At 39.4% G+C, this 27,491-nt stretch overlaps 2 protein-coding genes across 6 annotated transcripts in view; one reads left to right on the top strand and one right to left on the bottom strand.

Annotated features, from left to right (window-relative positions):
• Window positions 1–1,092: 1,092 nt before the first annotated feature.
• On the bottom strand, window positions 1,093–12,757 carry LOC121891989 (poly(rC)-binding protein 3-like). Of its 2 annotated transcripts, none has more exons than XM_042404711.1 (12): window positions 12,267–12,757; window positions 12,064–12,087; window positions 11,931–11,963; window positions 11,719–11,835; window positions 10,454–10,585; window positions 9,978–10,106; window positions 8,168–8,311; window positions 5,453–5,494; window positions 3,679–3,754; window positions 3,107–3,159; window positions 2,148–2,317; window positions 1,093–1,166 (listed from the first exon to the last, which is right to left on the bottom strand). In XM_042404711.1, the coding sequence occupies exons 1-12, from the start codon at window positions 12,339–12,341 to the stop codon at window positions 1,112–1,114; spliced, it is 1,050 nt and encodes a 349-aa protein (XP_042260645.1). In that variant the 5' UTR covers window positions 12,342–12,757; the 3' UTR covers window positions 1,093–1,111. The 2 variants fall into 2 exon arrangements, with proteins under 2 accessions (XP_042260645.1, XP_042260647.1); XM_042404713.1 differs by having other exon boundaries at window positions 3,679–3,757; window positions 8,237–8,311.
• The window catches only part of LOC121891991 (fibronectin type III domain-containing protein 4-like), a 69,492-nt gene continuing 43,102 nt past the window's right edge, over window positions 1,102–27,491 (top strand). For 2 of the 4 annotated variants that reach the window (XM_042404720.1, XM_042404715.1), the window contains exons 1-4: window positions 1,104–1,187; window positions 7,664–7,695; window positions 7,873–7,943; window positions 9,984–10,112. The gene's annotated coding sequence lies outside the window, so the exon portion shown is untranslated. Of the gene's footprint in view, window positions 1,188–7,663; window positions 7,696–7,872; window positions 7,944–9,983; window positions 10,113–27,491 lie in introns of all 4 variants that reach the window. The other 2 variants (XM_042404716.1, XM_042404718.1) reach the window with 2 other exon arrangements.

Below are 27,491 nucleotides of genomic sequence, written 5' to 3'. Positions count from 1 at the left end.
ACTCCTCCCACATCAGAGGCAGTCCAGAGTAAAGTGTTGAATAGTCTATTGCATGAGCGCCGCGTAGTCGACTAATGTGCTAAATCACAATTAGTCCTTGTACAAAACAAATACAGTATAATAATAAGTTAGTAAACAATCATTTAAATTTTCAGTCAGTGTTTTAGCCACTGATTTTTCACTAATTTCCATTCATGCATCTATATACTAATAATCGGTGTTGATAGAAGGAGGCTATGTCGGAAAGTTTTTCGTCTGGGCAGGGTGTAGGACTAGACGTGAATGGCCAAAAATGTTGAAAAAGTTAGCGGAAAAGAACAGGAGCACAAAGATATAATAATAACATTTGAAGGAACACGTACACTGAACAGGTTTACTCAAATACACAACGACACGACACTAAACACATGCAATATAAGCAATAATGTAAATATAGGAAATGAACATGAGAAGGGAGGCTCTAGGAGTGATACCATTGGCTTAAAAGGGTCATGTGATGCAGCAAAGAGTCATGGGTAGAGATTGGATTCGTAAGTAGACAAAGATGCAAATTGGGACAAAAGTAGAACAGTCCAATTTTTTTTTTTAAAATATCACTTTTCTAAAATATATTATAAAATTTTGATAATTTGGCTACATCCCACCACACACTCTGCCGATAGCATCACTGAGCAGCTGTAATATGCAAATAACTACGTTCTACAAAAATTTCAATCTTTTACTATTACTTTTTTATACTTTTAAATGATGTTCTGACGCAGCACTGACAGAGAGAAAGAGAAAGCAATAGATAGATAGAAAGAAAGAAAGAGTAACACAAGTTGTTCCTAATAAACATTCAACATGCTTCAACAGTTCTCTAAAAAACCTAATCAACAGAGAATTTCTTTTTTAATTCTTTTTTTTTTTTTTTCTTTTTTAGATTTAATTTGGCTCTCTGAAATGAAAAATGAGCGCCCCACCCTCCCTGATGTATAGACAACTTTGAACCAGGGCGGGTGGTGGTCAGGGTTTTTCGGAGAGCCAGAGCCAGAGTCCGAAGGGCTTCATCAGGGTTGTCTGCGGTAGTCAGTCATTGGAAAGGGCCAAACGGAGGAGCCAGTCAGGGATCTCAGGATGTGGTCATGGAAGATGGGTCGTTCCACATGGCCGCCACGTCTCTGAACCTGGAAGAGGATGATAGGACAGTAGGTAACAAGTTCTCTTTGTATTTCTACATTTTTTCTTTATGGCAACCTGAGTTCAACCCAGATTTCTCGCCACTCAAAGGACAAACATGAGGTGATTTGCGAGATGGTTGCAATAAAATCTTGTTTGCCGTCAGACTTTTGAGGCATGCCCAATTTTGCGATGAACGGCCAGTAAATTACACCGCTATGATGTAAAGTAAGTCTATGTTTCTGCAGTTGAATCTCTACATTTCAATGTTGATCGGATTTAAGCTTTTTGCGTGTCATTTAACACAGCATTAAATGTCCATTATCAGTTGAATAAATATGTTTTATGATGTTTTACTTGGGTTTTGGTGCCAGTAAAACATCTTGCTAAAATCACCCATTTTTGTCGGTTGAAACGGGAAGCGGGCCGTTGTCTCGAGGTGGTCTTGAACAATACTCTCTGCTGCTTTCCAACTTTTTTCCATCTAAGTTTCTAGCCAACCACCCAAACCCTGCTCCCCTAATAACAGAGTCAGCTCATATACATGTTATCTGAACTACATCACTTCCCTATGCTACATATTGTAGAAATGTTGATATGATACATATTGAAACGTAGAGATTCAATATATCCGTGGTTTGCAGAAACGTACAATGCCAACATTTTACTGGCAACTGGGCTGGTTATGTACAGGTCTTTTCATAAAGACTGGCCAGTTGTTAGGTAGTTATAATAAGGTAGTAATTTATAAATCATAGGTAATCAATACGATGGGGTAAGCAGACACAGTGCAAAGAAGTCCAAAATACAACAACAATGGTAGAAAGCTATAAAAAAGACAGAAAGGGGGCTCGATGCTGTTTCAAACTCATTGAGATAAAGTAAGTAACAAGTTTGCTGTTTTTAAAAACCCCAAACTTCCAGCTTGTTGCTTCAAAAGTACCAGAGAGCAAGTGAAAAAAAGGCTTTTACACCCAGGAGGTTCTGACCTTGCATTGATGAGGTACTGGGCCAGGCTGATGTTGGCGGGGGTCCCTGTGATGGTGATCTGGCGCTCCGATGACCCTTCCATAGCGTTAGCAATTTTGATCTGCGCCCCAGACATCTGACGGATCTCGTTGATTTTGGTTCCCTGGCGTCCGATTATGCAGCCTATTAGCTGGGAAGAAAATGGGGGCGGGGCTTAGGATGGCCAGAGCATGGAAGACTCATAGATAGATACACATTTTGTCTGACGCTATTTGACTGTGAGTGCGGGCCAGTAAATGTCAGCCTTTCAACTATAACTTTAATACTTCTAACTTGGGTCCAACAAGTCTTTTCCATTAAGGACATTCAGTTTGCAAAGCCAAATGCTTTTGGCTGTACTATATCTGCTGTGGAAAGGAGCTCTAAATCTGAAGTACTGTCAAATTATATCAATGGAAGCTTTAACAGGAAGACATGATAAAAGATAATATACCAGGGTTTTTGAAATTGTGAATTTCTGATTTAATAGAAGCTACTGTCTTGCTTTGTTCCCCTTTCATTTAGCTATATTGGAGCCAATTTGGAGCAGGTCTGTCTCTGTAATTCATAATTCAACCAACCAATTAAGACTTCATCAGTCTAATCTCTTTGAAAATGGGCTTTAATATTCAAGCAGTGGTTAGTAAATATGATCACAATGTCACACTAACTTGTTTGGATTTTCTGAAAAGTTTTCTGTTACTTTTAAGGTGGCAGTGGCAAATGAGCACAAAGTGGCCACAAATGATCCAAACTGCTGTTGACTGGTAACTAAAGAGATGGTGCTGAACGCAAAATGAAGCCTGTTATTGTATAAAAAATGATCCCTTCTTGGTTTTTAAATGACAAATGTCTCATTTTAAACACTGTTGTTTGGGAAAGTGGGACAACGACAAATGAAAAAGCATTTGGTGGACATTTTGCTGACAAATGTACTCACATCATTGGGAATGGTGAGTTCATGAGTACTGGCCTGGTTACTGGCATCCAGACCTGCTGCTGAAAACAGGAAGAAGACAGAAAGAGAAGAAGAGGAAGGAAGAGGACATAAAATAGAGTTTGGCACATTGAGGGAGTGAACAGCATTGATGAACTGTAGTCCTGGCGTTTTTTCATTGCCTGGTAGCATTTCTGTGCTCAGCCCTGAGCAGAGCCTACATACATTCAGTAAAATAGCTATCACTTGACAAATTAAAGTCTACTCTCTAAATGACACAAAAAATCTTTGAGGCAATTGCATCGTTTAAAAAAAAGGATGCTATGGGAAAACCATAGAACAAAAAGAAACCTCAACATCAACAAGAGCAGACCACCAGCAGGCCATGTCAATGGCAGTGCACCACAGAGACCAGTAGGAGGAGAACGACGAGAAGAAGAAAAAGAGAAAAGGACAGAGACAGGAAAAGAAGAGCAAAAGAGAAAAAAAGGAGGAAGAGAATGTGTTCGTCTCTACAGGTAAAAACGAGAGAAGGAGCTTTGGTAAAGAGGGTCGTCGTGTAGGTGGGTACGTACCGGGGAAGGCAGGGGTGGTCTGTCCGAGGGGGGTAAAGGGGGTTTGCTGCATAGCCAACTGGTGGAGCTTGCTCAACTGCTGAGGGGGGGAGGAGGAGGACAGCAGAGCTATGAGGTCATCGTTAAAAACACGCTGGCGCGCGCACATACACGCACGCAGACACACACATACAGGTCTGTCCGAAACGCTACAAGAGTAGAGAGAGGATCTGAGGAAAAGTAACAACACAGACAGGTGAAGGACAAAGACCAAGAGAGAAAGAGAGAGAAAGAAGAGAAGAAGCTCATAAAGGACTTGGCCTGAGATTGGGGCGTTTGGGGCGAGGTTTGACCACCATTAGAAATTAAAAATCAGCTTATCAAGGATACGTCACCAGGTTAAGGCGAGACACCATTACAGTAGTCAAGCCTACTAAAGATAAAAACATGGTGGACAAGTTTTTTTTTTGACATTTTGGGAAAAGCACAGTTTGTTTTCTTGCCAAGAGTTAGAGCCGTCCCTTAAACTTGCATTTACTGATTTTTTTTTTTTTTTGGCCACCTGGGGGCAGCAGAAACAAGACAACACTGACATCATCACCTTTTAAGTTGATATGTTGAACTTGTTAGCAAATACTTGCTTATTTCCACTTCCAGCAGTTATGGAACAACATTATCATTCATTTGGAGTCGTGTTTCTATCCACTTGCTTATGAAAACAATGCTATGAGAGCATAGAGAGTGAATCAAAACAGTACATTGTCATTTGATACATTGTTATTATTAGAAATATCAATTATAGCTGCTTTAAATATAAAGCTACACTCATGAGACAGTTAGCTTAACTTGCTTTACCCCCTTATTTAATCGCCTGACATTAAAGTGGTGCAAATTTTCTCATCTAACTCTCAGCAACACAGAGAATAAGCTTAAATCCCAAAATGTTGAACTATCCCTTTAACTTTTGCTAAGACTTAAACCCTTTAATTTTTAAGGTGACAGTGAGCAGATCTTGTAATTGTCTTAATGTGGCCTTTGGTTTAAGGGACCATATAGTGTTTTTTGCTTGATTCATAAAGCACATCGTATGTTTTTAGAGTTTCTGTCTTCAGTTTCTATTCATGGTTTTAAGTGATAAAGCTCGCTTGAGAAAACTAGTGGCAGTGATGATGTGATAATGTAGTCTTTATGTTGTTAAAAGTAACACTATTGTGGCAGAACTGTAAGTTTAAAAGATGTGTGTTAAAGTTCTTCAAGGGGAACTTCAACATCTTAAATCTGCCAGCGAAGCAGCCTTTCAAATCCAGGAAACTACTTCAGTCATTGTTTTCTTATTTTTTGCCCTCTGGTTTGGATTTTGAATGAAATGCTTTTCGGCAACTGACATTTAAGTCTTGAATGTCAGAACTTCTTTCAACACACCAACAAAGAAGAGTTTCCAAAAGGGTCTCAGCTGACAACTGCACACGGATCTGAAGTGTTCAGTGAAACCACCAGCTGCAAGGAGAGTAGGAAATCTAAAACCTTGCTTAATAATCCTACCAAATCTGGTAACTGCTGCAGGCCAAGCCCCCATGAGGTTTAACGCCAAACAGAGGGCAGGGAGGCAAGAGTCAGAAAAGTTAGAAGATATAGGAATTACATATCAGAAAAAAAGCTGTATTAATATTAACATTTAATATTAATAAGGGTGGAAAGAGAGTAAGAGCCTGTGACTCAAAGAGAGAAATTTGGATGCAGCGAGACAGAATTATGGAGAGTGCAGTGTGGACTGCCTCGTGGGGTTAGCACTCACATCTGGATGTGGGATGGCGTACTGTCCTTGAATGGTATAAGCCTGCAAACATGAGAAGAAGAGCTTATTGTTATCTTGTTACATCACCCGGAACAAGCGCACAAAAATACTCATCGTGTAATTGCATAAGATAAAAAAAAACATGCTTCATTTAATCGAAATTTTAAAAACGTAAAAACTGTTGATCCTATAACAACATTCAGCCTAAACAAATTATAATTTAAGTAAAATCATACAATAGACAAACACATATTATCTTTTGAGTTATATTTTAGTCAGGTTACAAGGAAATCATGCACTATAGACTCCCTGTTATGTTCTCCTATTATTCATCAATCAGATCCAGTTGAACTAAATCAATAAGGGACAAACGAGACAGTGGGGAGGTGAAGGGGAGGGAGTGGAGGAAACCAGAGGAGCGGCCCTGAGAGGAGTTATGTGACTTGACCTATTGGATGTGGGGTTGTAGGGGCCACAGAGGTCAGAACTGAGCTAAATATCATCTCAACAGCCAAGACAGCGACTGGAGCAATACGTGTCAAGTCTGGATACGAGGTCAGTTCAGTGGAAATTTAGTGAATCTAGCAGTTTTGAAATGAAAAACTCAATAATAGACCTCCAGATTTAAATATTTTATGGCATTTCCCAGTAACGTCCCATTCAAAAATGTTAAATAAACTAGAAATTAAAGGACCAGTGTCTAGGATTTAGTGGCATCTAGCAGTGAGGTTACAGATTTCAACCCGTTCCCTTCTAAGCGTGTAGGAGAACCTATTGTGGCCGCAAAAAATGTTTGTTTGTCTACTCTGGGCTACTGTAGAAACATGGCGGTGCAACATGGTGGTCTCCGTAGAAGAGGACCTGCTGCCTCTGTAGATATAAAGGGCTCATTCTTAGCTTAAAAACCCCCACAAGATATTTTCAGGTGATTATACACTAATTAAAACATACTTATGAATGTATTACTCCTTTTCTGCCAATATTTCTGCCAATTGATCCCCCAAATCTTACACACTGATCCATTAATAGAAATATATTGATTTTTTTATTGGTCAGCCTGTCAGCAACTCATGATACTATCAGTTTATTTGTGTTATGTTAGTGTTATAATGTAAAATGTAGCATGCTAATGGTGGTCAAATATAAAGTTGAAGCGATTTAATTGATTAGTTGATTGACAGAAAATGTATCTACAACCCACATGGACGTGGGTGACACAACACACATTCCTGCCAACGAGTTCACACTAATCCATCCATCTACAGGTTTGTTGTTAATTGTTAAAATAATCTCCATTAGCGTCTGCGGTTTGCTAGTCTTCCTGAGATCCATTAGTACACACAAATACACATGGGATGAAATCTATAGATTAACAGTTTAAAATAAACAAAAAATAATTAATAACACGGTCATTTTAAAAGACTGAAACTTGTACAAAACACAAAAAGAGATGGATGGATGTTTCCATTACACCATATTGACTAATACTGTATATTTCACTTGGAGTTTGTATATTTTTTAATTAGAAAATTTGGTGTAGGTTGGTAAATTATTTGTTTTAAGTCTTAATCGACCCTTCTTAGGCAGTGAAGAAGAACACTGCCAGCTAGTAAACAAGGATGTTATCAATAAAGGTTTCAAAATGATAAAAAAGGGTTAAAATGCAGTTTTTTTTAAAATGAAGTTTGTTCGACCTCAAGATTACACACAGCATAGTGCAGTTTGGTGAGAAACTCTAAATGTAAATTGAAACTTTACTCACAAGAAAACTTTGTCTCATGTGATAAAAAAGTTTATATTTTTGGGGATTTAGAGTGTTGGTCAGACAAAACAAGACATTTTTCACGACATTTTATCAGCTAAACAGTTCATCAATTAATTGAAAAAAATTATCTGCAGGTAAATCGACAGTGAAGATAATTGTTGGTTGCAGCTCTTGTCAAATATTAACCAGAGTCTAGCGGAGCCCTATCAAGCCATAATAAGTTATCTAAGTTGGGTGGTTCTCTGCTTATTAGCTTCAGTGTTCTTTGCTCTTTACCCTCAAACCCTGTCATGCCTCTCCTGTCCACTAGTAGCCCCCCTCCAGCATTTGTGCCTCTGCAGATCACCTGATTGTAAACTTGCTTCCTATTTACTACCCCAGTCTGACCTACTGACACCTGTTTACCTGTAAATCTACTTCAACATGCCCAGTATTTTGTTTTCTAGTTCACACCAAGTTGCCAAACTGTGCTGTCTTGGTAAGTTAACAAGCATGTTGATCTTTTAAATCAGTTAGTTACTTTTGTCAGTTAAGTGTAGTTAGTAATTTCATTAAAGTGATTTTAGTATATTTCTATATATTGACTAGAGTTCCTTTAATTGAAGTTTGACATTTTATCAGCTGAAAGTGTTTTTTTTTGGCTCTGCCTATGTAGGAAGGGCATGGAGGACCACTGAAAGGGAACACAAAGATCTTTTCTCTGCCTCTGTTCTCATCAATTATTAGGTACGTTAAAAAAAGCTTTAACCAGCATGAGTTGACACCAGATTTATTCAGATTCTCTCTTAATGACTAATGCCATTTATCCCAGTTCTGCTGCGAGTGGCTCGGGGTGATGGATGACGGTGAGGGCACAGTAGACAGCAGTGATGGTTTCATGCTAGTCGGGGGGGCAGGTCGGGGAAGTGAGGAAGGGAGGAAAAGTGAGTAAAACCTGGTGCGACACTAACAGGCAGTGGCTGGTGCTGCAGTAAGAGGCTGAGGTTGGCTGTGGACGCCCCCAGTGGGTCTGCTCTTACCTGGCCACCTGAAAAAATGACAGGGGTGGAGGCAGGCTTGGGGCGGTAGGGGATTGTGGCACCTTTCGGTGGGGACTGAGGAGAGCAAAGGAGGAGAGAGTGGGGGGAAGAAGAAGGGGTGAGATGTGGAGAGAGTGTTAGAGCAGAAAAAAGAAAGAAAGAGAAAGAAAGAAAAGAAGTTGCATAAAGTGAGACCAAGAGGGACAGTGCCTTAGGGAAGACAACCTGTGACACTCACACAAAAGTGCTCTTCACTGCGTGTACATGCTGACATAAAATGTCCAAATCGTGGTTCAGTGCACAACTAAACTTGGATTTACCTGGAACATCACTTTCAACTGGATAATGATGACTCTACAATCTGTATTTTAAACATCTTTTTAAGTCAGTGTTCTAGAGACTTACAGTCATGTCACAAATGTCCTAGTATCCATGGCTGGTGCCATCATGAAGGCCCAATGGAGAACTGGCTGTGCAGATAGTTAAAATTAATGGTGCAAGAAAAAGAGAGACACCTAAAAAAAAAAGTGTTGATCCAAATCATGTAGCTACAAGCCAGTAATGAAAGTTTCTGATGTCTGTAGAAAAAAAATGCAGCACTCCAGAGGTCAAAAACAGCAAAAAAGTCAATTCATTTATTGATGTTTTGGGTGAATTTGATCTAAAATCAGTTTGAGCCTGAGGCCTTCATCAGAGCATGTGTGACAAAATGGATTAGCAGATTCATCAACGTATTAATTTAAATAAAATTTACCCAAAAGATCAACACAAGGTTTTTATTTTGCTTGTTTGACCTCTGGAGTGCTGCCTTTTTCTGTTTTTTGGGAAATATACACATTACTGTTTTTTGGAGGCCGAGCCTCCAACTGAAGTTCCTCCTCTGAACTCAATAGTTAGTGCTGTATTAGATATCGGACCAGACAGATATGTTTGCTGCAATACATTGATGGTTAGAGATCCAATTTAGCAAAACAACACATTATCAATACACAAAATCAATCGGATGCGTCCATGGATGGATTACTGAACAGAGCTCAGTTAAAGGTAGAGATGTACTAATCACACATTTTGCTCCTGATCCCAATCAGAGTCTTTTAATATTGAATATCTGCCAATAAAATCCAATCTAATTTGGTTTACAGAGGCTTCAGCGGCATTTCATTAAAATACAGTGACTTTATTAGTGGTAATAAGTGATTTAAATAATGTTGACAGCAGAATAGCTATGCTTTAAGAAAAATAGAACCTGCATTTCAAGTTAACTTTGATGATTTCCTGTAATAATTAGTATAGTGTTCTGTAGTATTTAGTATAATATCTGTGCAGAGGAGTGACAGAGTGGATCTGCTGTGGCAGGAAGCTTTGGAGAGGAGTTAAGCTGCCTCTCTTCATCTCCTGTGTGAACAGCAACACTCAGAAAGTTCTGTTTCACCTGCAAAATGTCATCGAAACTGCGTCTTGCACCTATTTTAATCTGGGGGTCTTGCTCCCATTTGGGGGTGTTATGGGTGGCCTTTTACAAGCCTGAGTCCGGGGACACATGGTCTCATAATCCGTCCATAGATGCATCAGTTTTGAAGATAGATAACACATAAATTAACCAGGTTAACTGGCCGACCAGCAGGTGTATTTCACCGTCAGTATCTTCCATATCAGGTATTTAAATCTCAAAATGTAGTCGTTGTAAATAATGTATTTTTCTATTTCCTTTGATGTTTATCCTCCCTCCTCCATACTGTACCTCAAGCATCACCACACATATCTGTTTGACACACTGGATGATGGCCTCTGGGGCCCCTGAGATCGTCACTGCTCTCTCGGTGGAGTTGGGAAGCATGTCACCTGCGACCTGGACCTGAGCTCCTGTGGACTGGAGGTGAGACGGAAACACAAACACATGTATATAGAGATTCAGCTTTGTCCCTGGTTTCTTTTTAAACAAACTGAATGCCAATAACTGATATCAGAGCAGCAAAATGAGCTTTGAGCTTTAGATGTTGGGGATTATAGGAGTTAAAGCATAAATGGAAACCATATGGATCATAAATATGGGATTTAGGAAGCTTAAATGGGAACTATAAGGAGTATTCTGGTTTTTGAAATCCTTCGGAAACTGGTGTAATATCTGTTGAAATTGCATTTACAGAGATCATTCATATAGAGAAATGAAGGGCAAACTCACAACGTTCAGATTTTTTACTATTATTTGTACTCTACCTCTCTCATTTCTTTGATTTTGGAGCCTCCTTTGCCAATGAGGGAGCCGCACTGGCTGGCCGGGACAACAAGCCTCAGGGTTACAGGGGGTTTACTGGTGGCTGGACTGTTGCTCATGGAGTTGATTATATCCTGAGGGGGAGGAAGGAAGTTTTATCAGATGATGAGATGAGATGAGATGAGATGAGACTGTGTCCTTTTACAGCTTGTTATATACAGTGTTGACTTTGTAGAAATCTACCTTCAGGCTGTTAAACAGAAGATGTAGTAGAACAAAACTACCTTCAAATAGCTGAGTATATTTCTCTTAACATTCCCTTTTTGGAGGATGCAAATGTCTATTCTTCATATATTAATGTTTTTCATTTTGCTTCCATGTTTTTTGACTGTATTAGTGATTGAATACTAATATTTAAGTACAAATTTGAGACTTTATACTTCTTCCAGAAGGAAATATTGTACTTTTTGCTCTGCTACATTTAATTGGTAGTTATAGTTAATTTGTTACTTTACAGATTAATATTTTACACTTAAAATAACTAATTTAACTGCCCAGAAGTGTATAAAGTAGCTCCAGCTTCAGCATTAAAGTATCAGTAATATTAATCCAGTATTATAATATTTGATATAATATATCACAGACTAATGAGTACTTTTACTTTTGATACTCAAGTACATTTAGCTGATGATACATCCATGCTTTCACATTTTTAATGCAGGACTTTTACTTGTAATGGAGTATTTTTTACAGCGTAGTATTGCTGCTTCCATACTTCTTCTACCACTGCTACACACACAGATATTTTTTCACATCATTTTATTACTTATTTTCTATTTGTGTGCTTTACTCTGTTTGCTTTTTGCAATATTTTGCTTCTGCAATGATAATATAATCACATAGTAATCTAGTATCTTATAGAGAGGCTACATCTGTATGTTTATATCTGGGAATTTATCAGTGTATACATAGTCATTCCCATCCAAAGTGTTTTGGATACACTTTGGCTTGGTCCGGCTGGGAGCATGCTGATACGACACCCAAATCAAAACACAGTACTGGCCCACTTTCAAAGGGTGTTGCAAGGTTAGATCAGCGTATTTCTGTCCTACATAACGGGGCCAAGCCTGCTTTGTATTCCAATGGAATGAGTCAGTAGAGGCGCTACTGGATAGCACAACCACAGCAGACTCAGCAGGGTGAGGTATGTGTGCAATATAAGAAAAACAAAACAGTCTTTGTAGTGTTAAGATGGTAAATGTTATACCTCCTCGAACTTGTAGGCTATCATGGCAAAGGCCTTGAAAATAGCATCTGTTGGCCCGGTGATGGTGACTATTCGTTCAGGGCAGTTCCCTTCTGAAATGTTAATACGGGCACCACTCTATATGGCAAAAAAAAAGAAGAAAATTCATGATTATGTGCCAAAAACAACATACCAATAATAGATTTTTTTTTTTACAGAAATGCTTTACTTACATCTTCGCGCATTTTCTTCACCGTTTCTCCTTTCTGGAAATGAAAGAAAGGGACAGTATTGAGATGCTGTGTGTGTTTCCCACAGGCATTACAGTGCTTTACATGGTCTGTTTGTTATATTTGTGATAAATACCTTTCCTATGATGCTTCCAACCTCCTGCAGAAACACAAAACCATTGTTAGCTGTGTCTTTGCCACAGGGGCCCCTTGAAATGATCTATTTCCTTTTGACGCATAATTGGACAAGTTGCAAGACGGAGAAAGTAACAGAATAGGAAATTGGAATTCATTGCCCGAGAAGCTTTTTTTTTTTTGCGTGTGTGTTTGTTTCCGTACCTTGCCGTGCATCAGCAGCCTGATGGTGAGGGTCACATTCAGTCCACCTTCTGATTGGACCTTGATGGGCTCCATGTCGGGATTGGATGTGAAGGAAAGGGGCGTGGTCGCGTGAGAGAGGAGTTCAAGGGCCAACGCGAGTGTGATGGTGGAGTCAGCCAACCGGTCACCTGCCGGATGAAGAATAAAGACACACGTGCTGAGATGAGGCCAAGCAGATACCAAGCGGGGACTGATGTGTGTAATTGGTTTTCCATTTTCAGCTCGCTGTGTCACTGAGACTGAGGCACTTTAGTCAGTTCAGTGAATGTGAAATTGCAACTTAGTGATGAAAATACAGCTGGTGATACATTATTGGGATCGTCTTATGTTGAGACTTTTCCATCACTGTGGGTGACAGAACCCAGATTTTCTGTTTATTAACTGTAATACAAAGACTACATACTGTATCTATTGAGCTGACTCAATACCAAGTAAGATTACTGTAATAAGATGAGACTGAAGAGGCTTGCGATAATCTATATATGTATATATTTTATGTCTCTGCCCTGTCTGTGACACCCATTTGTTTCAATGGAAGACATAAAAAGCGGGTCACAAACCTTAAAAAGGGCTTAAAAAAGGCTCAGTAATTTTCTAAAACAGCTGGGTATTGTAGTTTTTTAGCAGAAGTCACTCAAACAGCAATAAAATGTGCATTTGCTGGGAACTAAGTTCAGCAGCATATTAATCCCCATATGGTGCTCTAGTAAGTATTTCTGGCAGCAGGACTGTGTATGCGAGCTGGAATCTAAACGAACCACAGTGTGTGTTCATGTCACTCAGTGCAACGGCGCGGCTTAGTGATGTGTTTTAATAGTTTTTGGGGCAACAATGAAGTGCTATGACACAGACGAATAAGATATATCAGAAAATACATGTCAGTAGGACTTTTCATTGTTGGTTTTGGTCTTTTCATTGAGAGAAATATAGAATATCACTAAACATCCTTTAACTTGGGTCTTGAGGATCTATCAGAATCTACTATTAGTGATTTTATTATGTCAGTTTTGTGCTTATGTGTTGCATATTCCTAAATTTAACGTTTTTAATCAAATTGCCACACAGCAAACCTGGGGCCACGTAATATAAGTACAGATAGTAGGAGGAAAGATGGGTTATAATATATATAAAAATCCCCAGATAATAAAAGTCGTTCCAGGATGTAAATGTAACTATTCGATGCTGCGAGAACCTCTGTCACAAACTAGTGACATTTTCAGAACTATATTGGACTGTCCTTTTGACAAAATGAGCTGCAGTCCCCCCCCCCATGTCTGAAAAGCCTGATGCGATACACAACAGTTTGCAATAAAAGCCATTGAAATGTAGGTCAGCATATGTCTCTTCAGTCACAAGATGAGCCATCGAACGTCGAGCGCCATATTTATTTTTATCAAGCCCATTTCAGCTGGATCCCATCTAATTCTGGCTGACAAGTGATGTAATGACTCAAGCCAGACTTCAGTCTCCACAGCGAACACAAGAGGGCGCTTCAGTCCACAATCTCACTCCCAGACAGTGAATCTGCAGCCCAGCAGTCAGAACTGGATGTTTTTAATCTGCTACCATTTAAATAATAATAATAATAATAACACAAAGGATACATTGGAAACTTTTTCCCACATAAATGAAGAAATGCTCTAAAATAACTCTGAAATGTCTTGAAACAGCATTCATATTGTGATATTTTAAAGAATTGCTGTTTACACAGCGTTAATTAATGGCTTTAGCTGATTACAGTAATAACACTCTTCAAATGATTGTTTGTTAATTGGAATAAATTATCTCCTTACATTAGAAGGCAAACACATTTAGAGTGTGAGAGTGCAGACACACTGAAATAATGATTGTAGATGATGAAGGCTTAACAACTTCAATTATGAAAAATTTATGTAAATAAGAATAAATATGAGTGGAGCAGATAAACTACATCGTGCAGGTTTTTAGGCACCAAGCAAATTAACTGACGACAGTTTGAAGCGCGTTAAGATAAATTTTTCCACTGAATATGTGAATTAAAAGGAATAAATATTAACTTTTTCCCTTTTCCCCAGCTGTCATATGAAGTATATAGAATAGTAAATCACTCAGATTGATAATTACACATTGATATTTAATCACAGGAAACATCATGAAGCTTCACATCTGATGCTGAGCTGCTACATTTTGAGATTGACTGATTAAAAACACAATAAACAGGATTAAATGTCACATGTAGGGAAACATCTACAGCGCTAAAATATAGATTGAAGATTACATATATATATATTTTTTCTTTTTCTGATCTACGTTGCAGCCGGCCTAAAGACAATATGTGGAAAGAAAATCTCCCGTAGCGCCTGACCTTGGCTGAACAGACAGACAATGTCACTGTCTGCCAATCAGAGGCGCTGCACGCTGTGTGAAAATGGAAACGTTTTTTTTTTTTCCTCATCTCACGTATCACTACTGCGTGTCTCTGCCTGCTTCCTAATTGCAGATTAATTAGCAGATATAATTTACAATTATGGTCTCGTCTTGGCCGTCGATAGCAAGGGAAGGAGATTTGTTCAAAAAGGTGAAACAAAAGCTGTGAAATAGCTCTTGACCAGCTGTGTACGTTTAATCAAAAATAAGAGAACAAGTGAGTTTCTAAGCAGCACAGGTGATGCTATGATTTGATTAAAACTCTTATATCCACAGTCTGAATCGTGCTTTCAACGTGACTTGAAATGATTCATGCTTCTCTGCAGGTTATCGGGTTGAAGGATTGTCTCTTGAACTTCTTGACCTCTCACTGCCACCTCGTTGAGGGCTTTGAAAAAGACACAGCAGGAGCCTAAATAGGCACCCAATTAGATTTACTCCTCTAAATGCTGCCTAAACTCACTACAGAGCTGCACACAGGCCCCCGTACTAATCTCGGTGCTGGGTTGGTCTAAGGGGAACCCTGAGACAGGTGATGACAGTTCAGCTGCTTTGACGGGCCAATCACAACAGCTGAAAGCTTTGCTACAACATCACATGACAGGAAGTGCAATATACATTTTAGGATTTAGGCTTTTAGCTCTTGCAGCTATCAGCAGCTATCACATAGTTTAAGGTGTTAGAGGTACGTCTCCAGTAAGTTAAAGCATAAAGCTGTCAGGGTCTTTAATTATAAACAGTGGCTTCAGTAAGTAAATCAAGTTGCAACTAATGATTATTTTAATTATCTTTTATTGATTGATTTTATCTATAAAATGTTAGAAAGAGATGCTCGTTAAAGCAAAATATATTCAGTTTACTATGATTGAAAGCAGAAAAAAGTAGCAAATCCTCAAACTGGAGAAGCTGCAACCAGAGAACGATCAGTGAATTGACTGGAATCGATTATTGCAGTTTAATTTTCTGATGATTGACTAATCGATCAATCATTGCAGCTCTAAATGTCAAACAATAAAGACTCCTTGACTCTTATGTGAAATAAGTGAACTACAACATCCTAAGAGAGGTAGAGAAGATATAGAAGCACAGTAAGGGAATAATAACATCATTTTGATACAGATAAACTACTTAAATAACCGAAGAGCAAAAATTAATTAATTGTAGCTTTAAGCATTTATATCAAAAAACCTGATAGTAGTGAGGTTGAGGGGTTGATATGCTGCCGTCACAGAGATTACAAATGCAACTCAAATGCAGGTAGTTTCAAACTAAACCTACAGATATGTTGAAAATAACTTCTTTTTTTTTTTTTGCAATAGACTTAAACGTCCACCACTGGATCCAGAAATTGTGCCTCCTCTAATCTACGCTGCATGCAGAGGAGAGCTGAGGGATCGGTTGGTTGGAGGCCAGGGGAGGTTCGAGAGATAAGGACAGGGATTCTGTTGCCAGCTGTCTCTCCAATCTCCCAGAGGAGACCAGATTACATAAAAAGCCTTAATCCGGGTTTAAGACCCAAGCCAGAGGTGCAGGTCCTCTCTAGGGGCGGGAGGAGGAGGAGGAGGAGGGGGAGGGAGGGAGGGAGGGGAGGGCAGTACTCATGGCGCAGTACTCATCCTCTTCAAGACTACAAATTGAGTGTTTGGGGGCAAAGAGGTGCTTAAAGAAGAGAGTTTAAGTGCTTAAAACATCATCTATCTTTGAGAAATACTGAGGGATAAATGATGAAAGAGGGAGGCTCGTTTCAGGTTTAAAAACTGTAAAGCAGCCATATGCCAGATAAGTTGATTGGCTTGTGCTGCACGCGTCTCCGTTCTCTCGCCACTCCGCATTCTCCGCATGATAATGAACTGCCCCTGAAATAAAATATCTTCAAACAGCCTCCTCTGCTGTGATTAAGACACCGAAAGTGGGATATTCTGCTGTCGATTTAGGTCAACAAAAATGAGTCTGTCGGACCTCAGACATGAAAGAGGTCAGCGTTAAGAGCTTCGTTTGAATAGTCGTCCTCCCAGACAGTATTTTGCTCATACTGTACGTCCTGTAGCATAATAGAATTAGGTCAAGGCCTTGTGAATCATTTGCCCCAATGGGCTAAAACCTTCCAGCAAATAGCCAGTCGTTTTATTTTAAGGTCTGAATTTCATATTGTTAAAAAACTACACTTTAAAATTTCTTAAACATCCACTTAAAAGCTTCAAAATAAGCATATTATCTTGCTAAATTACATGGTTAAAGTCCCTGCTCTGTGGCCACTTCTGCTGATCATTTCAAACACATTGTGCACGCATCGATTTTGTAATTTTCCTCCCCCGTCTCTTTGTTAATCAGGCAGGAAGTTGGAGGAGGGAAATGAGAAATGTAGAGAGGGATGGTAGGGAATTTTTCATGACATCTGATGGGGAAAGTGGGTCATGCTCGGTGTTGCAGTGCTGCTAGCCTCCTCCTCTATGGCAGCTATTGAATTAATCACGCTTTACGCTCGGCTGGACAACACAGTGCACAAAATGGCTCCCCCCCCACCCCCCACCCCCCCACCCCGCCACCCCCACTACCCACCCACCCCCTCGCCTCCCATCTCTCCCTGCGTCTGCTCAGCGCTCGCCACAGAAAAGACTCGTGCATTGCTCTTGAAGAACTTGGATCTAAGGTCTCCTCTCTTTTATCTGTTGGTGCCCATTTGTGTACCGCTAACAATGAGGAGATGCTCCCGTTGTGCTGAGCCACTGGGCTGTAAATGATGGACTCGCAAATGGATGAAAAAGCAAAGTTAAGCAGAGATATTAGATATGTGAAAGTGCTTTTGGTGAAGAGGAATACTGGACAGGGCTAGGATTATTGATCATTAATGCCCTCTTTTAAAGTATATAGTGTTTAAGAGCATGGGAAATGTTGCATGAATCAAGCAGCGTCGGCTAATGATGGCTATATATTTTTATCTACTTCTCTGATAGTAAAAAGGCAGAGACTGCTGCGGATATAGATGGATCTCATTACCATCAACTGTCTATAAAACTGGACGCTCCCCTGCCTCTGCCCTGCACTTCAGGCCGCTGCACAGCTGAGTGACCATCAACTTGCTTTAGCCCTTTTAACATGGTCTACATCACCCTGTCCAGAGTAGTTTTAGCTATAAAATCTTTTAGCATAAATCTGAAAATGTCACAGATAAAAGAAAAAGTTCAAGACTTATTTCTCTTATAGTTTTGAAGACACCTTTTCTTAAGTCGTTTGTTGTGGTTTTGAAAAGAGAGAATATAGGATGATTCAGTTTTTAGCCATTTCTATTGATTATAGATTCAATTCAAAGGCTGTTGCTGTTTTGCATTTCGAGAGGGATATGATGGATGAAGTCCCTACTTCTCTCTACTGATAAATCACCTCTCTGACTCCAACTTCCAGCCTGTGTGTGAGTTGTATATTATATTTAAGAGCAGACATTTAAAGACACTGTGTTCACTCCTTAGGAAATCTGGTATCTTTTGGATTGAAACCACAAATATGGAATACTGCTATCAGCCATTTTCAATTACAAATATTCAGTTTATAAATTTAGATGAAACAAAATTCAAAACCCCAAAAGAACTATTAAAAAAACATCTCAAAATAAGTTATCATATAATTACGTTGCCGTACAATCATCACTGAGACACACAGAGAGATGCGGTTACTCAATAGAATAGCTGACAAACAGAGAGAGAGAGAGAGAGAGAGAGAGAGAGAGAGAGAGAGAGAGAGAGAGAGAGAGCAAGAGAGAGAGAGGGAGAGAGAGACATCTGAAATCCTGTAAAGAAAATCATTAAATGGACGGCCGGCAGTCTAATCTAGGCCAAAGCCCCTGTCATCTGTTCCATCCTAATCCACATATCTAGAGATATGTCATTATGACATTTTGATATAAAACCCTTCATGAATATACACCAGAGCCGAATGGAAGCTGCAATGAAATTGAAGCTGCTGTTGAATAGCTTCACTCCAAAATGTCTAATTTATAGAAAAAAATCTTTTTTTTTGATGAATTAATAAAAGTAAATTGGATTTTCTGCCTTGTGACATAATCTGCACTTTGCAAAACCTTGAATAGAAGAATGTTAAGTAAATATCAGAGAGATACTTTAAGGGTTAGCTTGATAAATTTGGTATTTTAATTGCAACGATGTGCTTGCAATGCACAGCCACCCTTTCAATTTCTCATCTGTGATGTTTACATGTGGAGTTAAGTCATAATCAGAGGCCAAGAGGGATGCCAGTTCAGGGAATCAGCCTGTCCTAAGCAGACTTACACTTAAATGTAGTCCTTGTTTATCTGTATTTCAGATGGTATGAAAGGAGTGTCCACCTCTCAGCCCTGTGACATTTTACAGCTAACTTTATTAGGATTCATATTATTAGGATGAATTCTCAAGTTTTCAGTCTTTTCTACTGTAAACTAAACTTTTACTAAACAGCCAATTATTTTACAGTTCAAGTGCAATTTGGCAAATGGTTAGTTTTCAGTGAAAGCTGGTGACTCAGAGAGTAGAAGAGAACATGTTTTGGTTAAATGTGAAGCAGGGTAAGGTCAGTTTAAAGGTAAAGAGGAATGAAAAAAGTGTTTATGGCTATCAAAAACCTCTTACAGGTGAATAAAATGGTCATGTCCTATTGATTTCTTAATCTTTGTCATCGCTGAAAGTGTTAGAAAACTTCCTTACTGTTTCTCTACAAACACAAACACTCTTCAAAACCAATGAAAATGCTTTAAAATGTACAAAACCCTTTCAGTAAACATCCAAAAGCTGTAATACAAATCTCTACTGGGGATTGAGCACCACATTCATGTTGTCCAGTGCTTACATATGGCGTTAAATATATTTTAATGGATTTATCATATTATCAATCCTCTTACAAAAATTGGAAAATGCTTTGTTACCCTTTGTACTATTATTAATTTGTACAGTATTTTCCTCACAGAAGACTTGGGAATGCTTGCAAAACAGCAAACAAGCATCAGCAGATGTGTGCATCTGTAATTGAGGCAATTAATCAACTCAACCAAAGGAAAAGGTTTACATGTAATGTAGCCAATATGTTAGCTCACGACTGGGGTACTCCCTCACTTAAATGTTTGTGCTCCAATTAAGGGAGAACAAAAGGGAAATTAACGTGCATATAGGGCAGCAGAGGGGGAGCACAGAGGGTGACCTCGTTGATCCATATGTTTTCACAGGATCTCTTCAAAGCATCTCAGTTCCGCGTGGAGGGACTTCTTACTTTCAGGACAATTTGCCACTTTAAGTCATAAAAATTCATGTTTGGAGAGCAAAAGTTTGTGACAGGGAAAGTAACAGAAATGTAGAAGTCTCTGAGGAGCTGGCAAAAAGATAGATACTAAATAATTGCAGGCGATGGCCGCTCCTGTCAGGAATAGTAACAGTAGACAGCTCGAGTAGAATGAGTTACACAGAGTCCTGAGGTTTTCACCCTCGGTTTACTGGTATATGAGCAGCTCTTGTCTCGTCTGGCGCAGGCTTTTGTTGTATGTGGTGCGTTGCAGTGCGGCGGGGTGGGGGTGGGGGGCTGGGGGGGCGTCTACCCAACCGGCCTTCCTATACGCCACTATGACAGTGCTCTCAAGAGCTGTCAGCCCACATCAGCAGCCCAGCATCCTGATACCTCAGCCTAAATCACAATCAAAACCGTGGCCACCACATCCTCAGTAGATAGTCACCACAACCAGTCAAATCAGAGAACGCAACGAGCAGGGAAGACAAGGGGACCAACTATCACCAAGTAGCTTTAAAAGTACCTCAGAGTACTATGTGTTCGCTTAAAATAGTACATGTGTGTGGGGGCGGGGGGTAGTACAGTGTAAAAGGCTTTACAATGCAGGCACACCATGTTGTGCTGTGAATGCGGCGCTAAGAGCTGAGCGTTAAGTCGGCCATTTTAGATTTGCCACAATTTGTAATGTGAGATCACTGCTTGTCACAAAGTCATGGCTTCCATGCGCGTCGCTTTCACTGAGCACTTATGCGGAAAGGGTCCAGAACACGTCCCTCTTTTATATGGTGTCCCCCCTTTTTAGCAAATTTTTATTGTCATTCCTGTCACACCGTTTTCCGTCATTGCTCTATTTTAGTAATGTCACCTACAGAACGCACATAAATTTGTGAGCATAAAAGACTTTCACTGTTGATCTCGCTGCCAAACGACAAGCTTTTTTTTTTTTTTTTTACCCAAACAAAGGAGTTATTCATCAGCGTATTTCAAGTCGAATGCAGCTTTTGAGGTAATGCCAAATGACATTTTTGGTCTATGACTAGCCAAGAATAAGGCCATCAGCAGTGCTAATATCAGCGTGACGATAATTGGAATAATGATCTCGGGGCAGCTGATGTATCAATTCCACTGACCATCATGTTACGTTATCATTCCTACAGTGAAAAAGGTCAGTCTGGCTTCATACTTAACAGTAGATGAGTAGCAGTTCCTTAATAAAACACATTGCAGTTATCATTTGTTTCATGTTCCGCATGCAGAGGTAATTCCTGAACAATAAAATCGCTCATGCTTGAATCTGAGCCAAGACAATGAACACCCAAACAAAGATAATCAAGAGACCCCCAAAAGCAAAATCGACTGACCATAAAATTGACTATTCTCTGGGGAAAACCAAAATATTTCCACACTGCATGCGGTCACTTTATTCGGGTGCGCTGAGGATAAGTTGGGAAAATGTTAACTAGATGTACTTTGAATAACCAGATTAGATAACGAGTCAATAAGTCGTATTGTTTCACAGCTCATTATCGGGATAATGATTATTCTTGGCTGTGGGTTAGTTATCAAGTTTATTAAATATTGATGGCGTTACACAACTCAACATGGAGCTGTATTTCATGCAAGTTTTCAACAGTTTGATTCTTTTGGAAGTCCAGAAACCATGTTCATGACTCAATTATATTTTTCTATAAATAAAAAAAAATGCAATTAATCATTTGAATACTATCATTCTAGGATAACATACTGAAGCACATCTTGGCCTAGGCTTCACCCAATGATTCTTGATAACAGCCTTAAAAAAAAAAGAGTTTACCTTTATGTAGCGCAGGATACTGTCGATGACGACCACTTTCGGCGTTGCAAGATTAAAAATTGCAAAGGGAAAATGATTTTTTTCCCCTCTTCCTTTTGCTCTGCCCAGGACAAACCGTGCCACCCTATTGGTCCGTACCAACAGGTCACATGAGCGACGAGAGAAACACGTGACAGTTCTCGAAATTATATGATTAAACGAAACTGGCTGGCAACCTCAATGAGCACAGTTTTGTTGCTGCTGTGTGATACTCTGTTTGCCATACTGTTTGGTGTCAAGTGTAAATAGGCCGTATGATGAGGCGTAATCTGGGTGACCATCACCCACCGCCCTGTCAGCCGCCCCCCTTGTTTCGGCTGCAACAAAAGGAGGGCATGCCCAGTGAGGCACACGGGCATCGTGGGGGCATGTCTGGGGATGAGGTGGTCTGAATCAGAACTGTAGCCTCCAGGGTGTTCATCTGTCCCAGGGGAGGGTTGAGCACCCCCGAAAACAACCGAGCTATCGTCCTTGTCATTGTTGATAACAATCGACGCAAAAATAACCTCGCTACACATTAAAATAATGCCTTTCTTATAGTAAAAACACAGTGATTGTTATGTGCAGACTTTAGGAAGTCACTCAGGACAGTTGAAGAACTTTTGGGCTTGAAGCAACCAAACACCTCAAGAAGTAGAGGTCAAACCAATCTCACGCAGCCCCAACAGCGCACAAACACACTACCATGACATGCATATCCTCTCCAGCCTCTCTGTTCCTCTGCTTTTTAATCTGCTGCAGTATGTGTGTGTAGGGGGGGGGGTTGTGTATCTATCTGTAAGTGTGTATGTGCAGAATTACAGAGCTTTGGAGGCATCCCATCCAGATTTTCCAATCCAGCACAAATCCAGCCCTCATGTCAGATGGACAGTTGTGCAGAGCTTAATCTGACATTATTAGGGTTGGACGACAGCAGCAGCAGAACACTGCGTTTAAGGGAGCTGCCAGTGAAAAGAAAACACTGGAGTTATGCTGTCTGGATTAGGGGCAATGCAGACAATGAAGAACGTGTTTCACATCATTGTCAATTGTTTTCATTTAGCACAGATGCTCTCCATGCAAAATCTGGTCTTAGTCCTATATCGAACAAAATAAAGGCTCTGTAATGAGGTTTCTGATAGGCATGGGCTTTTAATATTTGTACCTATACAACACAAAATGGTAACCATGCCTTTACCTACCCACCCGACTGTAAAATGGCCTATGGGATAAACTACAAATAGAGCATTAAATTTGCTCCACATTGAATCATAAGAGGCAAAGGAGGAGTGTGTGGGGTAAAATAGAGCGCCACGTCAGAGGAAATCTGCTTTATATTCGAACAACACTGTTGGCTCACCTTCAAAACCCAAAACCAAGAGTGGTGGCAGCCCTTGAAAAAAAAACAAAACTAGTTTACATAACATTCTTGTATAATTGAGTAAAGTCTAATCTTCATCAGTGCTAAATGCACTCTGTGTTCAGTCCTTTGAGAAATGACATAATCTGTCAAACATGTATTAATGGCTTAAGAGAGCCATAATAAGCCATCTAAATGAAAAACTAAAAAAAAATATAAATAATTCTCTGCTCAACAGATTGGCAGAAAAATAAATCTTGCTTTATGGCGGTTGTCAAGCATTCTCGAGCAGGCCTTTTTTAATAAGGCACATTCTTAGGTCAAAGGTCAAAGTGCTTACCGGTTAAGATGTAGGGAAGCTCCTGATCAGGAGAGAGGAGGTGCAGTCTGGGAGTTTAGGACCAAGATGGCAGATTATGGGCACACTAAGGAGTCGAGAAGCAAAGAGAGCCCTATAAGTTGACTAACCCCCCGCCCATGGCCTCCAGCAAGGTGATGAACCCAGACCGGTCCAGCAAACACTGACCACCCCCCATTACCACCCCGCCCCTACCAGAGCCTGTCCTCATAGCCACCCACATCTCCTATCAGTGTGCCAGGGTCCTAATGGAGGCAGAAGGGCGTGAAGGAGAGAGTGAGGGAGATCACACTGACAGTCAATCCCACCGATTGTTGGCGAACACAGGAGAGTGGCGACAAAAGGGGGCCGAGTCGACCCTACGAGGTAGCAAGTACTGAGGGATCAGGCAGCAGAATTCAATTTCTGCATGTTTGTTTATTAAATTAGTAACTATATAGTGTAAAAGTGTATAAACATTCATACTGGTTATGGAATATCTGGAATTTCAGGACATTTTAGAGACGTATTCCATCAAGCAAAAGTCAGACTCTGGGACAAATCTCTTGGGAAGTTGAGGAATATCAGATCACATTTTCAAATGGGTCATTTTATAGGCATAAGACTATTTTTCCCAACTTGAGTCACACATTTGTTTCTACACAAAGTTCAACTAAAAGTGGAAAAACCAGAAAACTAAGATTGCAAGTAGAAAAGACTAAAAAGGTGAGATAAACTCGATATTGATGAAATGGAAAGTCATGGAAAAGTAGTGGAATTGTGTGTGTGTGTGTGTGTGTAAAAGAGGCTGATGCGGAGTGGGTGACTGAAGGGTCATATTGGCTCTGAGCTATTTTTGCCACACTTTCCTCTGCAGTCAATGTTGATTTTCCATGAATAACCAACAGCATGTAACTATTGACTGCCAGAGAAGTGGACTGTAGCCAGCTAGAGGGGGTATCAGCCCAAAAACTATAAACAGTTTCAATTGGGTTTCAGATCCTTTCATTCTGCTCCACTAGCAGATGGGATCATTATCATTACTATTATGGCATCAACACTGCTATTATTAATCTACTTGATTAGCACTTTTAAAACAGTTTTCTAACCCTTAAATGGGCAAGCACATATCAATATTTTGGAAAATTAATTAATTGCTATTTTGTAACGTATCTAGGCTAAAATTTAATGATTTTTATTCAAAATATGAAATTTATTTTTCAATTTACACTCAGTATCTCCCAAAACATTGCCCATTTAGAGTATAAAATTCATTAATAATTAATTGATCATGTCCCAACTTTTAAAACATTTTATAAACAATTAGTCAGCTACTTTCTTTTATGTTTTGCATACAAAATTTTAAAAAAAGTGAGAAAAAAAACTGAACAATACTTAGTTATATTCACATGTGTTTTGTTTTTGGAGAAGTAGTGGAGTTAGTGAAGTGGAGAGCTCGTCTGGTGCAGTGAAGCAGCTTGGTGTAGCCGTAGACTAGTGCTCAAACTCCGTTTTTCTCAAACTATTGAAAGGGGAAAAAATTATTGACGTAAAACAAGCAAACAAAAAGAAAAACATATACACCCCCTTCCCTCAATCACCAACTGACCACCTAACTATATGTAATATTACACAAACATCACCATACTACACATCATGTATTATTGCAAACACATACAATACAATGTGTACAGCAAAACCACTAGATCTTTTACACAAAAATTTGCAGTACTCCTCTGATCATTACCTAAACATCTTCTGTCGTTTATTCTGGTTTGCTCTCTCTTCTTCCTCATCACTAGAGCTACCAATAAAATTGTCACTTGCTGTTGTTGCCATCCTCACACTGGCCCTCTGTATACAGCTGATCTTCCTTGTCTTCCTCACTGGTTCCCTCCTCTGAATCTGATCAGGTGGCAAAACTATGGACTTCACCTCTCTTTCTTGCACTGTATAAACTGCTGACAAAATTAGTATTTGACCCATTGCCCCTTAAGTGTTTCTCATGAGATAGGGTTAGGGTCAAATGTGTATTACCAGTTTACAGAAACCATTTAAGGGCTAATGTGAATGTTGGTGTACCACAAGGCTCTATTCTGGGCCCCCTACTTTCCTGTATCTAGCTCCTTTGGTATTAATTTTTTGTTACACTGATGACACTCAGCGTTATATTCTTGATAAACTGAGAGTTTACTCCTGCTCCCTAATCCCAGAGGCATACATATCCAAAACAAGGAATAGGTGTTGCTAAATCTCAAATTCTCAATACCAAAAAACCCCCAAAATGTTAGTTATAACACCAGGAAAGCACACATGTCTCTTGTCAGTAGTAACCAAGGGCTGACTTCCGCATGTGTGGTGTCATTTCTATATTGACCATTTGATGACCAAATTCATTTTTACATTCTTATGATATATATTTAGTCTTATTGTGTTATATATATTTGTACTGTCATTATTTAATCTTTAATGCCCTTTCTCGACTGCCATAGTATATCTGAAAATCTATGTTAAGATGAACCTTATCACTATTTTATCATCTGTGTTTTATTTCCCTTCCAGTTGAAGGTTTTTGTGTAGTGTTGTCTTTGTTTGAATTTCTTGTTGCATCATGTCGCTGTTGTAAACCCCTTTGAGGCTGTAGTTATGATTAAGGACAGTATAAATACAATTGACTTGGACCACATAAAGTGATAGTTCTTACTTTTGGACTGTCCTCTTTGCGAACGTTGTACCTAAAACTAATAAACATAACAATGAAGTATTTTAAGCACTCTACTGTATCTGTGTAAAAATCAACAGTAACCTTTCACCATTTGATATTGAGGTATTCAGACTGAAAAATACATTTTTCTTCTAAGATTCAAAAAAGGCAGTAATGCATTTAATTTTATATGTTGCTTGCTTTCCATCATTTACCCTGGAACATTTTTAATTCACATTTGTTGTATAGTAGTTCTACAGAAAGAGGAAGAGTTGGTTCTTGTTGATTTCCCTTTGCCCCATTGTTTCATCTAGGATTTAAATTCATAATGCCTTGGCCTGCTTCTGTAACCACACTAATGCTGCTCATCACTCTACATTCAGCAGATAAGTGATGAAATAAATGATTAGAAAGAGCAAGCTGAGAAATAAAAAAGAACAGGTAGAAGACAAGATAAGACAGCTTACACATTTGCCTTTTGTTGAAAATGTCAGAAAGTTTAATCTTTTGTCTTCCGAGAATTTGTTCCTGCAGCCTGGCTGCTTAAATCTGTAAAGGGATGGTATTTATTTGGCAGCTGCTATTCTGTATCAGCCCTCTCATTTTGAATTGTTTTTAGCAACTCACAACAAACTCAAGAGAAGCCAAAAAGTAAATGGTCTCGGAGAAAGCTTTGAGGGTTCAGCATATTGCAGGTATAAGGGTAACATTAAGGGATGCATAGCAGAGGCCTTTTGGTAAACATTTCTCGGAGAAACCCTTAAGGTATACTCTAAAGTCTACGAATTCCCCATGAACTCAATTTTCTTCAGTCTAAATCATTAAAGAATAAATGTTTGAGATCACCTTACTGTACATGACCTCTACGGTCTTTAACTATTCAGATGCTATCTTATAAAACATTTGAAAACAAGTCATATGGTTCTACATATTTTAAGTAAATTGATGCACCATCAGAATTTAAAGGTAATAAACACAGAAAAGAAGCTGTATTTAAACATGAATAAATGCCATCTGAAAAGAAATATAGAGGCCCTTTTGAACCTTTTTTGAACCCTTTTCCTTTTTATGATGTCTAACCATCTTCTCTTGTGTCGAGAGTTTATCCCCGTTAGCCATAACCGGAGCACTCTTGTGTCTTGGGAACAGTAAACCTCCCATAAGTGTTCAGCATGCTCTAAAAGCCTTCGTCCATAACTCTAAAGCTGCTCTACACAAAGCAACTCCATGTTCCTAATGGAAAATATCGCCTGACCCTCTCGGCCGATGTGGTCAATGCA

The sequence above is a fragment of the Thunnus maccoyii genome, chromosome 24 (genome assembly GCF_910596095.1).
Source record: "Thunnus maccoyii chromosome 24, fThuMac1.1, whole genome shotgun sequence".
Taxonomy (NCBI): Eukaryota; Metazoa; Chordata; class Actinopteri; order Scombriformes; family Scombridae; genus Thunnus; species Thunnus maccoyii.
The sequence above is the reverse complement of the archived record's forward strand: the minus strand, read 5'-3'. Positions and strand labels throughout refer to the sequence as shown.

Coding starts and splice junctions, on each gene's coding strand:
- LOC121891989 (XM_042404711.1), bottom strand. CDS start 12,341: ATGGAGCCCATCAAGGTCCAATCAGAAGGTGGACTGAATGTGACCCTC. Junction 8,312..9,977: donor TATGTGTGGTGATGCTTGAG/GTACAGTATGGA, acceptor TGCTCTCCTCAG/TCCCCACCGAAAGGTGCCAC. Junction 1,167..2,147: donor CAGTACCTCATCAATGCAAG/GTCAGAACCTCC, acceptor ATCCTCTTCCAG/GTTCAGAGACGTGGCGGCCA.